Genomic DNA, 20568 nt, shown 5'->3' with positions numbered 1-20568 from the left:
AGTTGTCAACTTTATATGAATGTGAATGGAAAAGTATAATTTTTAGAAAAAAAAGATGAAGTTCCATCCCTACACATAACCCTTAGTGGGACATTAGATCATACAAAAATGTTTAAATAAGATTCACATGAATTAGCCACAAATTCGTCAAAATGTAAAATAGTTATGAATTGCCAAATAAAGTTTGAAGCAGGCAGTAAGAATCCTTATCAGCCACTGCTAGAGTATTTGACAACTCACATCAACTTAGCCAGCCATAACAGGGCCTCATCAATATTTAAATGAAACTTTCCTTTGCTATTAGGTCTCCAAAGAGAAATGAAGAGAGAGGCACATGGTCGCTCTTCTATAAATAACATCTATGCATGTGTTAGTGGACAACATTTTGCTTAAGGTCAAATGTCATTCTGTCTCGTTAATTAACACTCCCATTTATTCAGTTTCCAATACACAACACTTCACAAAGATCTGTGATGCTGTGATCAGTTACCATATAGAGACTGGGTGCTTATGTGGACAGTTAGGCTGGATGTAATAGCGCTTATGTCATTGTGAGACGTATTAACTGTATGACTCAGTGTTGTGGATTTAGCATACGTGTGAATAGTGCATTGTCACCCTGTTCCACACTGTCAGTTTACAGGAGTTCAGACTCACAATCTGGCTCAGCTGACGTTGATGGTTAATTAGGCAGAGCTGCCATGGTAATCTCTCTTGAATGTGGGCAGTGTTGCCGCTTTGCAAAATAAATTCTGTAAAAATACTACTGTTCAAAAGATTTTAATTTTTTGTTAGAAAGAAATTAAGAAATATTTAACAAGGATGCATTAAATTGATCAATTTCTTTCTAGAAATGTAGGTAGCAAATTGTCATTTAAAATTTACAGCATGAAAACTTATGCATGAAGACTGAAAGCAGAGATGCTTGCAATGCCTGTAAAATTGTTTTATACTCCTAGCAACTCTATGCATTGCAAGCTAATATATATATTTTTTTTTCATTTTTATCTTGTGTTGTCTATTTAGCCTAATAGGCTAAAGAGTTAATCAGAACTTTTGCCTTCAAGGTGTTCCCTGATTGCTTCCATACTGCAAATCATACAGATTGCCTAAATATTAAAGGGTTAGTTCACCCAAAAATGAAAATTAGCCTGTGTTTTACTCACCCTCAAAGCATCCTAGGTGTATGTGACTTTCTTCTTTCAGACGAATCCAATCGGAGTTATATTAAAAATTGTCCTGGCCCCTCTAAGCCTTTCAATGGGGGTAAGCGGTTATTTGTTGTCAACAGTTCAGAAGACGTGAAATAAAGTGCGTGCATCCGTAATAAAACGTCCCTCACAAGTAGGGGTGTGCCATATCATACCGTCCACGATAATACTGGTATGAATTTTTACATGATAAAAAAGTGTCATATCGCGATATCAATGATAAGGTGTTTTTTCTGCCGTTGCGGCACTGGCGCAACCACCACATTGTCCAACTAATAAGCGCTGCCATTTCTGTTGCATTTGAGAAACGGCAAACGAAATGAAAGCGAAACTAAACCGAGCTACGTTTCAGCTGCACAGCGTGGACCGTTCATCAGTTCGCTCCGCTCAGAACAGCTTTACTCGGGAGCCAAAGTTAATTTCGCGACACTGTTACTGCACAGATGCAACAGTGCTGCGAGATCCAGTGAGAAGCATTTGAACTCGCCGCAAAATGATAAGGTTGCTGCGAGATCTAGTGAGAATCATTCAAATTCTGCACAGAATTCTCCGTTATAAACAGCGCTGACATACGTCAGGAAACCAGAAGCGGTAACGCCAACTGTAACCATGGTGTTGTGGTAGAAATAGTCGAATGCATTACATTATTCATTTCAGGGTTTGTACAACCTTTTGAGAAAGAAATTCAAGCACTTTTCAATTACTTTCAAGCATTTCACACAACTATTTCCAGCACTTTAAAGCTCTAAAATTATCCAGTTTGAATGTTATTTTTAATGGGATGACCAAAATATACTTTGTGGTAAACAGACACTTATGTAAAATAAAAAAAATACATAAAATCACAATTATAACCAGTAGACATTAGCAGAGAAGCACTTATTGGCTTATTAGTCATTCATTTCTACTTTTTCTCTATATTTTGAAATTATAAAAGCATTTAACATGGCAGGGTGAAGAAATGATTCTCGTGTGCTGATTTAACTGAAACTGTGTTTTTTGGAGTTGTTTTCACAGACTGTGTGAATGTAAAGCTATCCGTCACTGACTTGACCTTGATCTGCATTGTGCCATGATATACAATATTATTGGAGGAGTATGTCAATCTTAATGCTGCTAAAACAGCTTTACCACTTACTAGTTTGAAACACTATTGACTATTGTTGTTGCTGAAATCTTGCCACTTACAGTACGTTGGTAGGGCCATTACCTCAGCAGAGATTTGAGACATGCATAGTAACTCCCTCTGTTTTAGATATTGATGTTTAGATATAGATGTTTTTCAGCTATTTGATGGTCTACAGCAGGGCTGTCCAAACTCGGTCCTGGAGGGCCGATGTCCTGCAGAGTTTAGCTCCAACCCTAATTAAACACACCTGAACCAGCTAATCAAGCTCTTACTAGGCATAGAAACTTCCAGTCAGGTGTGTTGAGGCAAGTTGGAGCTAAACTCTGCAGGACACCGGCCCTCCAGGACCGAGTTTGGACAGCCCTGGTCTACAGGGTAGCAAAACTGGCCATTGTTTCGCAAGATGTTCTCAGCTTGTTCGTACATGTGTACAAAGACATTTTAGCAGTCATAACTTGTGGGGAGAAATACTGCAGACACTGGACAATGATTGTCAGTGTCAGTGTTTGCACACGCTATCAAATAGAGTATAACTTTGAAAGGCAATATGTTTAGCAGGCATACTAAACATTTGCATTAAAACCGGAGAATACTTCACACACAGAAGAATACCAGAATGGGGCATGACATAACTATCTGTTTTACAAATTCCTAAACTAATAGTCCTACCTATAAAATAATACTTCAATCATGCACATTTTTGTACTGAACATTAATATATTTGCTTTAAAAAAATGATATGCACACTCTGTTTGTAAACCCCTTAGAATGCCTTGCCTAGTTGAATGACATTGTAGATGCATTACAGTGAAATGTTATTTGTTTGTTTTTATAAACTGAGGGCCAAATCAAAAATTTATTTTTAGAGGTAATAGAAAATGTGGAGCTCAGCTTGTATTAAACCCGGAGCATTCCTTTCATGTCTAACAGTTCTAAGTCTCTGCTCATTTATGGTCATTGAGGTGAGGCCGTGAGAGGTCTGGGTGGGCACAGATCAGCTCAGCTGTAGTTCACTGAGGCTTTGTTCTGCCTCTGTTTGTGAATGTAAGTGAGCTACAGGAGTGCAGATTAGAACTGGGCCTATTTACCAAGGGTGGAGAGGCTTTATATAACCTTAGTAAATTTGAAAGAACAACAAAAAGAACAATAAGAAATAATATTATAATAATTTACACTCCCTTTAACAAATTTAATAATTCACACTTCCTTAAGAAAACTACACAAAACACACCAAGACTTCTGTACTTGAGTAAAGGGGAGGCACTCCAATAAATAGGAAAATAAAAGGATAGTTTACATTACACCGTTCTCTGGAATGCTTGATTATTATTGGTCAATTGCAGAATTTTGTGGTCAGTTATAAAACCTGCTAAGAAATATAACTGACTGAATTTCTAAATGACTTTGATGGTTTGATGTATCTCATATAACACTGCAGTCTCTTGCTTTTCACATAATAAAATATTTTTTAATTAAGTTTATTTATTAATTTGGTAAGTAGCTGTATATAAAGCAGGATAAGCAGTCAGCCAGTCAACTGCGTTTATTTTACCACATTAATCGACATCTTAAAATATGGGATTTAAAATCTAATTTAAAAACTAAAAATAAACAGACTTTTTTTAGTATTTTAAAGATTTACACCAAATAATTTTTATGATTAAAGGGGTCATCGGATGCCCATTTTCCATAAGTTGATACTGATATCATAATATTGGTATGTTTCTTTAGGGTCTTAATGAAAAGTCTATAACATACTTGGTTAAAATTTCTCAATGGTAGTGTAAAAAACACCCTTTTTTTACCTTGTCAAAATCAGCTCTGTTTTCAGCACGCCGTTCTAGTCCATGTTGCTTTAAATGCTAATGAGCTCTGCTGACCCCGCCCCTCTCTTCCGTGGGGTGATGAGCAGACTGTAAACTTCAGCCGTGAAACTTGCTAACTAGCACATATTAGGAAAGGCGATTTGCAAGATTCATAAAAAACCCTTATATTCACTTCTTCTGTAGATGAAGCTGGATCATGAATGATTTGCGCGATCTTAAACGCATTTAGGCAGATATTGGCAATCAGGGATCGGCGCATTCCTTTCAAAAACTAAAGTAACATTAATCCTCTGTGGCTTCAGCGGCTCAGATGTCGGGAGTAAATGACGACTGCTTTGTTCATTATTACATCCAGCAACCAAACACCTCAATCGCTTAATCTGAGACATTCTTGTCTTCCGCTGCACCGGAGTCGTCACAATTGCAGACAGCTCACAGCTCACTCAGGGCGGGTCTAAGGTAAGATGGCCTTGTCAATCAACTATCGTGGGAGGGGCCTATGCAGAACTACGTCATTCTGACAGGAATCTCAGAACAGCCTGATTTGAGAAAGGGGATTTTAAAATGGGGATTTAAAAAAAAAAAACACTGGGTGGATTTTTTATCATTATAGGGTGGATGTGTACACACTTCCAGCACACATTTATGTTCAAACAACAACAAAAGTGAATTTTGCATCCAATGACCCCTTTAAAACATTATTAATATTTAATATTCTGTACATATAATATTTCTAGGCCATTAATTAAATAATAAGCAACATTTTCCATGTTTCTGTGCAGAATTCAGATTTCTTAATTCAAAGAGCCTATTGAACTTCATCTCAAATCATGCTGGAGAACATGATCTTCAGGTTTGACAAACGCTTGAGGAGTTCGTTCAGCTTAAGTGCTGCTGTCATTAAAGCAAAAGAGAGACAAACCAAAAAAACTGGAATGTTGAGTTTTAATGCAACTTTTAAATCAATTGTTTATGACGATAATAATTTTTAATTAAATAAATATATTAAATTAGGTCATTGTAAATTAGAGACCTTTTCACCAGTGGTATCAGTCTTTTGGACCCCACTCTACATGAGATAAAATATAATATTAAAACTTGTTATTGAGAAGAGAAAAAAACTGATGAAATGAGCAGCAGAGATATGCATTATGTCTGCATTGTCAAGCCAGGGACAGATTGAGGCAAAGATGAAATTTTTTTTTTTTGCTAGCATGAATGTTTAACTCATATGCATTTTACATGAATAGAGAATGAGGGGGAGGGAAGGAGCTAACGAATATAACACATTTATCTTTTCATGCCTCCTACTGAGAACAGAAAAGGATCAGTCTTACTAGGGGGCTCTAATCTCCTATTCTGTGATAATGCAGCAATCTATGACAAAAACACGGTGTGGCTCTGTACATGTGTGTCCTAGGTTATCTATCACACAGTGTCCTCTGCTACAGAGCATATGACTGAGGTCAGACAAAATGCACATGTGGAAGGAGACGAATAGAGCCTCCTCCACCATTTCTTTCAGTGTGTTCCTCTCATCAAGTCCTATATACTCTTCATTTCTGAAGATACCCGAGCAAAGAAGAGACAGTGCAAGATAAAAGAAGGAGTTGCTTGCTCTAATTTTCATGCTTCAGCTGGAGGAGAAGCAGATATGTGATAGAGGGAAGCCACACCCCCAAAACAGAGACACGACTAATAACACACTGAATACACTCCTGCTGCAGCTGAGAGAGAGAGACAGAACAAGTGAATGAGTAGACGACTGAGAGAGTTGCACTTGGACAGACTGACAGTCAGCAGGAATGTTGTCTGGCTGCTGATTCACAGCCGGCAGGACGAAGGGAGAGGACAAACACCTCTGTCTCATTGTCTTTGTCTCGTACGCACGGGCGGCAAAGCAAGCGTGCCCTGTCAGGTGTGTCTGAGCTCTGCTCTGATGGATTAGTGTCTTCTGTGGAGCAGCGAGTAGCAGGCATGGGGAACCAGGAAACCCGGGTGGAAGATCCGGACACAGGTCTGACTAACATATCACTGTGCTGTGGATGTTTTGTGTTATCATTCTTCCTGGATGAGGTTGTATGTTTGTTTGTGTGGGCTCACTAGACACAGCGATAGATTCTCTGTGTGTTTAACCATATGATATAATTACTGTCGGTCTTCTATTATGTCCTAAATTTTCTCTTTTTACTCTATATATTTGGTTTGTTCTGTCTGTTCTGCATCTTTTTGTCCCTCTCCTGTGTCTTTGGCTCTGTTTTGCTGTTTCACTCACAGTTGTGGCCAGTATCAGCGTGCAGCTGTAGGGGGTAAATGTAGGTTGGATGATAAATGGAGCTTTTATCCACACTTGTCCGGATCCCATTGCTCTTCATCACTGCTGTGTGCACATGCTGTCAAGACACACGTCCCAGAAACAGCAAGCATCATTTTACTGTTGTTTATACTTCAGTTTAGACATTTGATCAAACCACTAACACTAAGTAAACGTGGACTTTCCCTCCACACGTTTTTGCCAAGAACATGACTGATACCTCAAATCATGTGGCTTGTTACAAAGATTTGCATTTTTCATACTGTGGGCAATAAAATAACAAGAAATCTCACGGTCTACTTTAAAGTAGACACACAAGCCATATTTAAGCCTAGGCATGGGCTGATTACCGGTTTCAAGGTATAATTTATGTGAAAATATGAAGTCTGTAACACAGGCCAGAGAAGCTGAAGATGGACGCACAGAGAAAAATACTGTAGTATTCATGATGCACGAACTATTGGAAGAAAATCCTCAATATTGATTTGGGGGTTTATATGAATGTGTTTCTGAGGGGAACTGACTGTCTTCAGAAAAGTTTACGTGGTATTTTGTTTTCATCTCGTCTCTGAATAGTTCATATTAAAGCAGTGTTTCAGGGCAGCGCTGCTGTGTTTACAGCGGCAACGAAGGAAACACCGTATCTGTTGTTCCAGAAGCGCCTCCTGCTGTCAGAGAGTGAATCTGCATCTCATTCAGAGCTTCTGCTGTTTGCTTCGTTCAGGCATGTAGTATAATTTCACAAAGCTAGTCAGAACATTCTGTTTTTGCTTCAAATTGGGTTATTATTAAATCAAATTATGTATATGAAATTATATAACTAAAATTAAATAACTAATTACAGATTTAGGTTAAATAAAGATGTCAGTCTTTATTTTTCTTTTTTTTAGGAAACAAATCAAAGAAAAAATAAACAAATTCTACTGTTCCTAATATTCTGTATGTTGCTCAAAAACAAAATATATCGTGTTCAGCAGAAAATTATTATTATAATTATTTTTTTTTTAACCCAGTCATTTAAAAATAATACATTTTAGAGCTGTAACGACAATACCGTGAAAGTGATATTTTTGCTTAAGGTTATCATACCGTCAAAATCTCATACCGGCCCATGCCTATTTAAGCCATATATGTCATTCAAATGAAACTATTATCCATCTACCATCCATTGTCCACTTTTTACAGTCCTGTCAATTCTGGATCAAAGTCAAAGTAAAGTGTCGTCCTACCTTTTCCCCCCTTTTCAATAAGTTATTTCACTTAAATATATGGCACAATAGGAAAGAAAAATTGGTATCAATTCTCATTTAAAGGCAACTTTAAGTCTGTGTGTCCACAAAAGTGTTTTTAGCCAGCTGAAAATGCCAGGTGCTCTGCTGTGATTGGATGGCTGACTAAAAAGTGACAGTGATGAGCATTGCGTTTTACCCAAAGCTGAACATTCTTCAACTCTCGGTGGCAAGAAAAAAAATCCCAATCGCCCAGCGCTCAACATGAAAAAGAGCTCAGTGCTCGTCACACTGCTGGCGTTTAAAAAAAGACACGGCGCTCCAATTGAAAACAATTGAAAAAATATGCTAGTCTAGGGAAAAAATGCTTTGGTGGACACACGGAGTAAGAATAGGCTCTTTGGGCTTAGCAACACCTTAGCAACTGCATAGCTACATCTTGACAACCACCTTAGAGCTGGGACTTGCAAGAACCACTAAAAAAATGTTCTGAATATTTAAAAATCTAGTTATGTAGATATCAGTCAGTGTGTGTGCTAGAAATGTGTTGAGTATCACTGAATGAAAAGAGTCTCAGTGTGGTAGAAAAAGAGATTATCTCTATGTGTGTGTTACATGTCCACAATCCACCCCAGGGGATAAACTTTCTATTGCATTTCCATTTCAAAGTTTGCTTCATTTCAGCCAGCTTTAACTGCAGAGATGGAAAGCAACAGTCTGCTTTATCTCTCTGTCCTCTTGCACATCCTCAGTCTCTCGGGTATCTCTTTCTTCATATCACTTCATATATTGATATAACTGTATCTGTTCTTGACTTACTTTCAGTGGCTCATGAAAGCTGACATTCAGTTCAATTGCAGTGTTATTGTAATCGTCTTCTGTTCTGGTGATGGAATTGTGCTTGATACGTGTGAAAATCATGAGTTTTCTGAAAACTGAGTTCCCTGAGGTTTGTCTTCTTTGTTAGGCCAGAAGAAGATTTCTTTGTGAGACTTACTGGAATTTGAAGTCTTGATGTGTGTGTGGCTGGTAAATGAGGATGTGTGTTGTCTGGCACAGAGATCGTGGCTGACTGCCAGTTTACCACTGCAGGAGCCTTATCTACGATGGAAAATGCTGCCAAACACTGTGTGTTTGTGTGTGCTTTTGAGATGAAACAGTAGGTTCTTATGCTGAACACACAAACACTCCTCAGCTGAGGTTAGGCTTTATCTACCTCTACACCCTTACACCCTTTGGCAAAAGTAAAGATTGTTTTAACAACTAGCAGTTACAGTGCTATGAATGTTCATCAAGAGTTTCATTTAGATGACATTTCCTTCCACTATCTAGATCTCTGATTTATCAAATATTATTTTTTAGTTATGATTCATTTATGATGTAGAAGGCTTGGACTGATAAATGAGTCTGCCTTTGTAAGAGTCAGCATTGAATAAATCTACCAAGAATGTTATTTGAACATAATTTTGAAACAGCTGGACTCCATGAGTCTGCACTGCAGATCTGTTGTCACTAACTTCATGTCAGGCAGCTCAGTCAGTAATAAGACTTGAGTTTCCACAAGGACAAGAGTGCGAACGCTCCCCTCTTCACCATAGGCGGATGTCTCCCCCTCTTAAAGACCACCCTAATAGAGATTTTGCTATAAAGATAACATTTGGATGTTTATCTAAATATATTTTAACATTTTAAAATTAGACCTACAGTTGTGAGTGTATTATGGTTATAAACGTAATTTAGTAACAAATATATTACTTTTTAACGAGTTAGTGAATAATAAATGCAATATTCAGTACTATATAAGTTAAGCGATTACAGTATGTTGGAACACGTCTGGCTAAATACTGTATATGACTACAAACCCTCATATTTTGGCTGAACTTCAGATCTGTATGAAATCATTAATTCAGAGCACAGTGTTTTGACCACTTGCCCAGTAAAATGAAATATGTCTGTGGTTGGCTAGAGTTAGATGGCCTCTGATAAACTGTTAATGCATTTACCATGTAGAATGTTTAATCACAGTGTAGTATAAATTTTGTTCTGTTCTGTTTGCTGAACTTTAGAAAACTGTAAACGTCCTCATGAAAACCTATTAAGAACATTCCTTTTAAAGTACAGATTTATTTTGTTCCCAGCACAATATCTGGATAATTTGTACAGTATGTAAAATATGAACTGATCGACAGTTCTTGCTTATATGACAACCTATCTACAATGCAATAGCACATGATTATGTGAGTCCATCTTTGAATTGGCATTTTCTTGCTATAGGAGAGTTATTGATTCTAATGGGGGGAAATTATTAGAGCCCGACCGAAATGGTTTTTTTGGGACCTATACCGATATTAGGGAGTAAAAAAGGCCAATATCGATATATCGGCCGATATTCTTTGTGTATATTATAGTACAATCCCAGTCAAAAGTTTGGACACTTTCCCATTCGTGTGTCCAAACATTTGACTGGTACTATATATAGAATACAGTATATATAAACATATGTAATGGAGGCAGGGCATTTAACAATTTAACAATAAACGTTATTATCCAAAATGAGTCTGACATCAGTGCACTCACTGAACAGTAAAGTTGAAGTTTATTCAACTTTAATTCAATTCAATTCCATTCAACTTTATTCCGTTGAAGTTTTTCACTTCGGAACATTCATTCACGGATTTGCGCTACTGTCTTCACACACAGACGAAACTTACTAGAGAAGTGTGAAGTGTGACATAATATACCTCTGTAAATAAATACAATATAAATAGGGATGCACCGAAATGAAAATTCTTGGCCGAAGCCGAACAAAATTAAACACTGTTCGAATACCGAACACGGTTTTTTGAGTTTTTTCCCCCATGTATTTTGCCAGTTTTTTTTTCACCATTGCATAAATTAAAAAGCCAAAATGTGCTTTTTACTGTTTTGTCTTGCTTTTCAAAAAAAAAATCAATTACAAAACAACAATTTAAAAATATTTAACACTGACCATTTTTAACATTCTAGCAGACACTATACCACCAACAAAGCACAATTTAACTTAAAATTAATAAGTTAGTAAAATAATAATTTTTGGCCATCTTGAATCAGGCATGTTTTTGTTTTTTCTGTTTTTTTTACTGTACAATTAAAAGCAGCCTTGCTGAGAAGAGACTTCTTTTAAAACATTAGAAAATATTACAGATCCTAATTTGAACACTATGTGTGAATGTTATAATAAATGTATTAAAAACAGAGCTGTTGTAATGATTATTATCATTATTATTAGTGTCTTACTTTTTATTTTATTTTACAGAACAACAGTAAAATTACAATACTAACATTTATGAATGTTGATTAGAGTTCTTGCTTTTTCTCAACTTTTATTTTGGCGGAAACGCGCAGGAAGACCTCAATGCTTATTTTTGTTGATAACAGATTTATAAATGAGTCTCATTACGAATACGTTGTACGTATCGCATTGTCACATGCCTTGTAAAAATTCATAAAAATGTGACTGAGCAGCTGACAGTCACTGTATCAGCGCAGATAACGTAAGAAAAACATAACGTTCTGCAGTTTATTTACTAATTGTTTAAGACCATTTCACGATTTCAATCATCATACAGTAACCAGCAGTTTTATCACCTCTTCCTCTTCTCATTGAAGACATGCGATGCAGTTCTAAACAGTTTCTGGCTGTCGGTGCTTGCAATGATTTTTGCATCTCTCCAACAGTTTAAATGCTTCTACACTGCTGACGTGTGTGCTGCATAATAAAGAGTGCACGCCTCTCACTCTGCGCTGGTTGCTATTTGATTGCGTCATATCATTGTTCGGTACAATTTATTCGGTCTTTTCGCTTATTCGGTTTGGTTGCCAAACATTCGGTGCATCCCTAAATATAAATTCACGTCTCGCGTACATTCCCTTGGAACTGGAATCATGGCAGAATTTCATGTGAAGTCCACTTCGCAGGGCACTTACGGTCGAATAAGACCACGCGTGAATGCTGCCTGAACAAGAGACCTCCTTACTGAAGTGAAAGTGTTGGCTGGTGTCACTATCTTGCGAACACGCTGGCGGATCGCCACCAAATTCGGGGATCCCTTCAGCTCGAGAAGCCCTCTCAAACGCCCCCCTGGATCGCTTGATCGTTTGGCGCCGGGCCGTGAATTTAACCACCCGTAACTCCTCGACGCGGGGGTGGTCTCATTCGAAAGCGGGCCTCTAGACGTGCCGCGCCGTTACGGAGATATGGCAGTTCAAAGTTTCAATGGTTTTCCATAGACTTAAATTTTAAAGTGTTTCATCCAGGTCGCCAGTAGCAAACAATGGAGCGCACTTTGCTGGACAAACTAAGTAATTACACCATTTCAAGCCTGACAGTGGACACAAATCTGGATTGCATGAAGAGGATAGTATGGACTGTTAAAGAGAACTGAGGTAAAATAGTGTTCATTAAAGAATTTTTTCACTCTGTCGCAGTAGTCCCTCGAGTAAACATCCATAAATGCAGGAGTATTTTTGCCACAGCTCCACGAACATTTCCTCCATTTGTAAATTTCCACCTACAGTAGCAGAACTAATACCATTGTCTCTCTTTCATTTCAGCTTGTTAGAAAGCATGTACCAAGGCGCTTCTGTCTTCCTATTGGCCTGTGTCACAGATATGATGGAACTCTTCTTGGACGATGGAAAAAAATTAAACATGCTAGTCTTTCTGAGGTGACATCGTGAAGCGTCGCAGACGTGGCATTGGTTGTCGTCCACTATGACACACTACACAAGATAAAACGATTGAATCTTGCATCCCAACGCTCATTGTCATTTACGAATCCCCACCGACACCCTACGTCAAGCAGATTGTGCCAAAATCGGGCTTTAATTGGACCAAAATGTGTTTATGTGAATTATGTATTACAGACACAACTGTATATTATTTTTCTTTGACTTTTCAAAGGCATCAGATTTTCTTTTTGAAAGACCCCCCTGGATCCAGTGAGACAGAAGAGACTTAAACCTTGTAATCTTCACGGCAGAAATATTTTTTAAGGTCAGCTTAGGTTATAGTCTCTGAGTCAGAGCTGGTGTTTGGCTTCATGTTGTGAGAATGAGGTGGTTCATTGGAAGGGGAAGCTCATTTTATCTGTACACACATTCCCTTCTGCTACAGCTGAGATATACCAAGGAAGGAAGTCAAAAGCTATTATCCCAAAAATCCATGAAATTTTTTTTTTTTTACAGAAATCAAACGTGACTTTGAAACTTTATTCCTTTTATGTTTATCCAAGTAGACGGATCGCATGTTTAATGGCAGCAATGTTGGAAGCAGTAGGGTGTTATTTGCAGTCAGCTGAGTGGAGAATGAACTGGTGCGTGCACTAAGCAGCCATTCAGATGACCCTCTCATTCAAATATGGCTCAACAGTGAGGCTATTTTCAGATCAGTTCTGAAATGAAAAGCACCAGCCTGTGCTCTGTTGGCCAGTCAGGGTGGATTAGAAAAATAGTGAGAAACTGGAGGAAAAGAATGCAGTTGCATATTGAAAAAAGGATTGAAGAGAGTTCCAACACCCCATGGGTGACTAGGTTCACATTGTCCACATGTTTTAGGGTCTGTGTAATATTGAACTTAGATGCCAAGTGTTTTGTTGAAGGGAAATGATAGAGAGACCGTTTTGATCATATTGTATGAGCATTTGGTGATAGGAGCAGTAAAAACAGTGCTGGTCATTAGAACAACAGCTCTGTTTGTTTTCTTTGTCCAGCTCATCAGTCATTAAGTGTGCAATATCTACTTGTCAGCAGTGTTAGTTGTTTTGGACAACAACAAAGGAAAAGGAATTTTGTTCTGGATTTCTGGACTTCAAAAATGTCTCTATCCGCTACAAAGAGAACAGCTACAGTACTGATGGTTCATCTGTGTGTGGGAGTAAACATGATACTTGTATATACAAACTCACCTAGTAGAACACTTTTTACTGTCCAAAGCAGTTTATAGTTTATAAAGATGGTCTTGCTTGAGGTAGTGGTTCAAAAGATGTTTTTTGCTCCAGATTTCCCTCTACTGGACCATAAAAGGATATCTAGATGCCAGAATATTATATAGACTTGAGGGTGGACATACTGTCTTGTCCAGTATGTAACCACATAGCAACTACCCCCAACACCCTAGCAACCGCAGCGCAAGAGATTTTACACAAGCACACTTAAACAGTTACATTAAGATAATTTGAAATTCTCTCTCTCTGGACAGGTTAACTCTTAATGTTCTCCAGTCTGATAGGTATTCACTGTGTGAGCTGCTGTGTCCTGTGTGCAGAGAGGTGTGATTAATGGGGAGATTATGCAAAGTGCTTCACCTGTGAAAGGGTGGTGACCTGCTGTTGTGCTCAAGGGCACAGCTCTGCCCTCGCTCTCATCAGCAAGTTTTCTTTCTCACGGTTAAAAGTGGCACTTCCCTGCTGCAGCCAAATGGATGTAAACTAGAGCTGTCAATCAAGTGCAAATTGTAATCAAATCAGTTGTGTTCTGAATAATGATTGAAATTAACTTCATGTGTCAATATGTTGTATATTACAATATATTACATTATTGTGGCAGACAAAATCATTTAATTTACATTGCACAATGAAAGTTGTACTGCAAGCTTTTACATGTGGTAGAAAAAAGTTATATATATATGTGAGAAGTGAGAGTAAAAACTTCTGATACAAAAATTGATACAACATTTAACATTGATAAAAATAAGTAATGTTTCTTGAGCAGCAAGTCATCATATTAGAGTGATTTCTTAAGGATCATGCAATGCGACACTGAAGACTGGCTGCTGAAAATTCAGCTTTGGCTTTAAAAGTTTGTTTGTTTATTTCTTTCTTAACGCCAATCCAGCATCTATGGCTATATTCATAGCGAGAACCAGTTAATCCATACACAAGTCGATCCATACACAAGTCTTGTCTTTACACGTCCGGGGACAATTTAGAATGTTCAATTAACCTAACCTGCATGTCTTTGGGCTGTGGGAGGAAACCGGTGCACCCGGCGTAAACCCACGCAGACACAGGGAGAACATGCAAACTCCACACAGAAAGGCCTCCTGTCCTTGCCAGGGCTCAAACAGCCACTGTGCCGCCCCTGGTTTTAGAACTGAAACATTTAGAAATGCTTTTTTTTACAGCATTTTTGAAAATGAAAAATTTTGAACAATAGTGTAAGACGGGTGGGTAGGTAAGTGGGCAGAATTAATGGCATTTATTATTTTATTTTTACTAATAGTCACATACAATCAATAATGAGCAAATAACATTACAGAAGTAATGGCAGAGCTGGTCCCAGATTAGTATGAACCTCAGTACCTCAGCAAAAGAATTGTTGCAAGAACAGTCTCTTGTACACAGTAAGCTCATTAGAATAGGTTAGACTGGAATGCATCTGACTTGCCCTTATGAGATGTGTGTATGTGTTTTATCAAAAACACTTTCTGCTGGGTTTCAATGCCAAAAGGAGAACAGAGTTTAGGACAATTGAAGGAAGGTTTTGTTCTTGTTTTTTACATGTTATAGTGTTGTTAAATGAGCAGCATCATTTTGATAGCTGTGAAAAAATCTGAGCTGAACCAATGTCAAACAGACAAAAAATCTGCCTGTTCAACATGAACACACTGAGATACTTTAACAAAGCCTGTCAATATGTTTCTGTCTCTTTTCTTCATAGTGTTCCTTTTTCTGTTGCTGATTTGAGTTTTATTCACTTTAGTAAACATTCTCTCTTATACACACTGTATGTTTGTCAGCTCAGGTGTGTCATGTTTGAATTACTTCTCTATCCTGTTAGTCTATGGGTGTTGTATCCCAGCACATAGACAAGTAAATGTGTATTTATGCTGCTGGATCATAAAGATCAATCTCATCAATTATTATGATCATGCAGTATCAATTATTATGTTGGCAAAAAGAGGATACGGTCACCATGATATAAGTAAATAATCATAAAAGCATTTGCTTGCAAAACTATAGATAGATAAACATACCTTTGCAATTATTTGTCCATTACAGAAATAATTTGTCTCCTGTCATGAAACGTTAAAGTGGTGGTGTTAAAAAGCTTTCGCAGGCAACAGACAAAGGACAGCTTGACGCACCCATTGAAGCTGCTTAGTTGGTATTTGCCTCTCATTCTCTGGGCAAGGCTGCAAGGACTTCCCTCAGTTTGCTATCATCTGAAAGATGAGCAAGAAAATTAGGTTAAAGCTTCAAAAAGGTTAAGTTCATGCTCAGATCTGTCCCAGTGCACATGAAGTTCTGTTTTCTTGCATACCCAGTGCAAGTGGACATTTTTAATATAACTGGAGATTCTTCGGAGGATGCACATAGCAGAGATATTTGAAAACAGAAATGGAAACAAATGAAAATCCAGTGAACGTACATGCTCTCTGACAATTTGGTGTATTTGCCACTGAAGAAACCTTATTCCAGAGCTATATCTGGCTTGTTTTTGTCTCTCCCAGAATAAATTGGTGAGTTGTTATTGAGATTGAACCAAGAACAATGTATGAACCAAGTGTTAAAATGCCCTTATCAAAGCAGCTCTGCTCAATGTCCATACATCATTTTATGCCATTCCAATCTTAAAAAGAAAAGTGAGTGGTGTATTTGGTAGGTAGTGGACTTCTGCTCATGAGTGGCATACTAAGCTACATGATCCACATTTCTCTGTAGCTATAAATTGCCCAGATTTAATACAGCCCCCATCAGGTGTTAGCTGTCTTTCCTTAACCCGACTAAACTTAGGGTGTTTTCACACCTGTAGATAGATTGCTTTGTTCCGAAACGGGATTAAAATGATTACAATGTTGCTTTTTATTCTTGGTGCGGTTTGCTTTCACACGGCAAAGTTTCTAAACGGACCAAATTTGTTAATGCAAGTCACGCGCGAGTAAACTGTTCTCTCATTGGTCAAAGTTCCACGGTTTATTTTCCGGGATTCCACTGAGCTGTCACGGCTGTCATCCGACAGGACTCAGGATGGAACGACAACAGCTTTTGTTTTGTTTTTTGTAGCTGTCCTTATATTAATTTATCATTTTGAGCAGGAGTCCAGGATTCATCGGGAAAACATTTTTAAAATGCACCTACTAGGAAGAAGAGCAATAAGACGGCATTATAAAATTAAAAAGTGCGCTTTTTTATTTTGAATGGCGAAGACGTACTCACCCACAGACATTCACAGGTTCATTTTGAGGTATTAGCAAAACAACAAAGCTGATGCTTTTCACGGAACTTACGTAATTGCCCATTATACATTGTGATTTAGTCTGGTTCGTTGGTCCGTTGGATCGGATTGCTTTCTCACTACAACCGAACCGCTCCAGAGTTCGTTTTCAATCGAGCCGAGACCACCTCGTTCAGGCGATTTCGGACCGATTGTTTTGGCGCGGATCCGGGCGCGATTGCCGTGTTCACATATGCCCAAACGAACCGAGCTAAGGGGGGAAACGAGCCATGTGTGAAAGCACCCTTAGATTCACTTGTCTTTTCCCATTTAATCTGATTCTGTTTTAATAATTTAGGCTAATTTTTGCCATATGGCTAAGCTGGCCAGAGCAGGAGGTCATCCAGTGCAGTAAATAGAGGCAATGTACTGTCAAATGACATGACTGAGGCAGAAATCCAAGCAGAATCAAACGGCTGACTCAGTATTAGAGTTGACGGCTTGAAATGTGATTGGTTCATGAATGAGAAAGCACTAAAAGTCTATCAGTAGATTGCACAGAAGATTGGTATGCAGTATAGCAGACCAGAAAGTAGGAAGTTTTCCCAACAAGGACAGAAGAGAGGAGCTTTATGTCTATGCCGAAGGGAGGGTATTAGGTGCAAGTACATAGTAAGGCTATTTTGAGGATTTCAAATAGTTTTCCTAAATAGTTTTTTGTTATGGTCAACCAGTGTGGTTAAAATATTTGCATAATTACATTTTAATCATGAAAAGTAACCACAAACACAATACACAGTGTGTAGATGAATGCATATTAAACAACCACAGCAATCTTCATTTCTGCATACAATACATACACTTCATGCTTCTCTAAGAGCCAAATTACAGTCCCTACTCTGAAATTATACAATCAAACTTTATTTTGTAAACCTTACTGTATCATATTTGATTTGTACATTCTAAAGCCTCTAAATTATCAATATGATCAAAACCTTGCTTAAAATTCTATTGCACAGTCTTTTTTTTTTTTACAAGTAAAAGGCCTTTTGATATTATTCTAAAAATGTCCCCTTTTAGGTTTTAGACGTGTCGTTTTGATGAGAAATCTTTATTGAAAAAGAAAGTGTAAGAATAACTCTTATATTTGCTTAATATTTGAAGATTAACACTTGACTGAAGCAACTTAGGTTTACTTGACTATCCATTCATAATGTTTTTTTGAAAAATCATGTTAAAATGCCAGGCTTTTGAGGAATGTTTATTTATCTCTCAATCACCGTTGTGTTGTAATGCATTATACTGTATGTTTTGCCCCCCATTAAAAAACTAAGGAACTTTGGTCATAAAACCAAGCATTTACTGTAAATATCATCTTACTATATTACTAGGAGATATAGAGTGGCAACTGATATTTTATATTTTATTTAAACAGTCTGCTATGCTGTTATAAAGATCTAATTGATTTACATTACAAGCTTTTCTGAATTTAATCTAACCTTTTGGCCATTTGAATATGAGCAACTGCACAAAATTGCAAATTTTGCTCAGTTTGGTCCTCTGAATAAAATAGAAGTTTGTATGAATTCCATATTCTCCTATATCATACTTAGGGATGGAACGATTACCGGTTTCACAATAAATCACGATAAAATGCCCTGATGGTTAGTATTATCGTTTAAAATTTAATTATCATCAAAACCGTATTTGATTATTGAAATTTTGAAAACTCTATCCTGTCCAGCCAGCATCAGTCTGACGCAGAAGCAGCATGCAATGTTGTTGGTTTTTTTTTGCACGAGACGAAATGGCGGAAGGCAGTGACAGCGCTCGGGAGATTTTTCAGCCATCTAAGAGAACCAATCTAAGTGGTCTGGTCGTATTTTGGCTTTTACAAGAGTCCTGAAGGCAATTTAATCGAGGACGGTCACCCTGTCTGCTGATCTTGCAAGAAGAAAGTAACTTAGCTGCAAAAGGCATCAAATTTGCTCAACCATCTTCGTGACCACCACCCACTGTTATATAGCGAATGCAAGGTAACTTTTACCTCAATACCAAAACTAACTGGGCAAATAATTGGACAAAAAATATTGATTAGAGATTAAATATTTTGTTATCTCACTTGTAATTAACGCAAAGCTTCTGCGAAGAAAAGTTTATAAATCCATTATGAACAGTGTACAAAACAATCGTCAGGACAATATGATCACTACAGCAAAATTATAGTAGTATTAATACTAAATTCCTCTGATTTAATTTTAATGATTAAATCAAAAACTGAGACGCAAGAAGGCAAGCTGCATTTGAATGAAACGAGAGAGCGTGTCCGCACCTCTGTTTGTGCACAAAATCAGCTCACATTAGAGTGAATTCATTACTGGCACTATAGAAACCAAAACCCTATTCATTGTAATGTTGAATATATTTGTCTCTGAATAAAATTTCCCATTTTATTTACTCCATGTACCAATATGAGCCTCTGCGTAGTGGCAGTAGGACAATATAGGCATTGTCTTTTGGTTTTCAAGATTAAGGATGGACAGATGACTCAGACCTGTATATCTCCCATAGTCTGAGGTCCTACACAAAGCTGAAGCACTGCTTTTCAACAAGGACCCTGGATCCCGTTTTTTCTCAAGCCTTTATTGTTGCCTCTTTCCTTGAGCAATTAACCTGCTTTTGCAAATGCATAATTAGCTTGATGTTTACAAATGCTTTCTCTGTCTTTCTTTGTTTTTCTTCTTTTCCTTCCCCTTCCAAAGGCTAAAAATAGGAAGTTTTCATAGTCATTCAAGCATGAGGGCAGCCAAGCACAGATAAATTTGGAGTCAGGAAGAGCTTGTCTTGCACAAGAATTAAGGTTATTTTGTGTGGTCATTAATCAATTGCTGGCATAATTCTGCTTTTTTTGTTCCCTTTACCTGCTTGAATGAACCAGCAGTAGATTTGCAACCTCTTTGCAAACTAGGAAGAATCGTAAATTTACACTTTGGGTCACCCAACACCATCAGGCAATTTATTTAGATCTCATGAAGTTGCATTTAGTTCTCAAGTTGCATATATGCATGTATACTGGACAAGGACACAATAACTAGTCAACATGCCAGATTAATTTTCTTGTCTCTTTGTAGTTGTTAACAAATCTGAACAATTTCACTAATGAGCAACAACCTCAGATGTCAAACAGACCATTGCGTACTATCCATTCTTAACTAAAACATGTCTATTGTGTGCATGCTTGTGTGATTCTCTGCATGTTCCCAGCATGGGGGGAGGTCAGCAGTGACGGAATAGTTGAATTCAGTAAAGGGTGATTCATGCAGTGTATTAAGATGAGATTGTGGAGAAATGGCACTGCCCAGGCATTAGTCACACTAATGGAAAAGAAAATCTTTAATCCCATTCTTAACTTATGCTGCAGCAAACATATATCATTGCCCAGTGAATGCCAATAAACGACTTTGAATTTGTTCATATGTATTAGGCATATGACGGTATGAATCTTTCATGTTGCGATTAATTGCTAATGCTTTTATCACAGTATACGGTATTGAAATTTAGTTGCAAAAAAAGTGTTGCCATAAGCTATAACAGGTTTAATAACTTTTTTCTTATAACAAAAAGAACTGAACATTTACATACAATAAAGTAATACACAAAAACT

The 20568-nt window shown here is 37.6% G+C and overlaps 2 protein-coding genes across 2 annotated transcripts in view; one reads left to right on the top strand and one right to left on the bottom strand.

The window, feature by feature from the left end:
* specc1 (sperm antigen with calponin homology and coiled-coil domains 1) overlaps nucleotides 1-20568 on the top strand; it is a 199801-nt gene that overhangs the window by 96200 nt on the left and 83033 nt on the right. The gene's annotated exons all lie outside the window — the stretch shown is intronic.
* Nucleotides 15883-20568, bottom strand: part of LOC107595492 (zinc finger SWIM domain-containing protein 7-like) — a 125310-nt gene continuing 120624 nt past the window's right edge. The window contains exon 5 of the mRNA XM_016285907.1: nucleotides 15883-15912. Within this exon, the coding sequence (XP_016141393.1) occupies nucleotides 15898-15912 (15 nt within the window). The 3' untranslated portion in view covers nucleotides 15883-15897. The remainder of the gene's footprint in view (nucleotides 15913-20568) is intronic.

The sequence above is a fragment of the Sinocyclocheilus grahami genome, unplaced genomic scaffold (genome assembly GCF_001515645.1).
Source record: "Sinocyclocheilus grahami isolate Dianchi unplaced genomic scaffold, SAMN03320097.WGS_v1.1 scaffold203.1, whole genome shotgun sequence".
NCBI classification, from domain to species: domain Eukaryota; kingdom Metazoa; phylum Chordata; class Actinopteri; order Cypriniformes; family Cyprinidae; genus Sinocyclocheilus; species Sinocyclocheilus grahami.
Note: the sequence above shows the minus strand (reverse complement) of the source record. Positions and strands in the feature narration are given on the sequence as shown.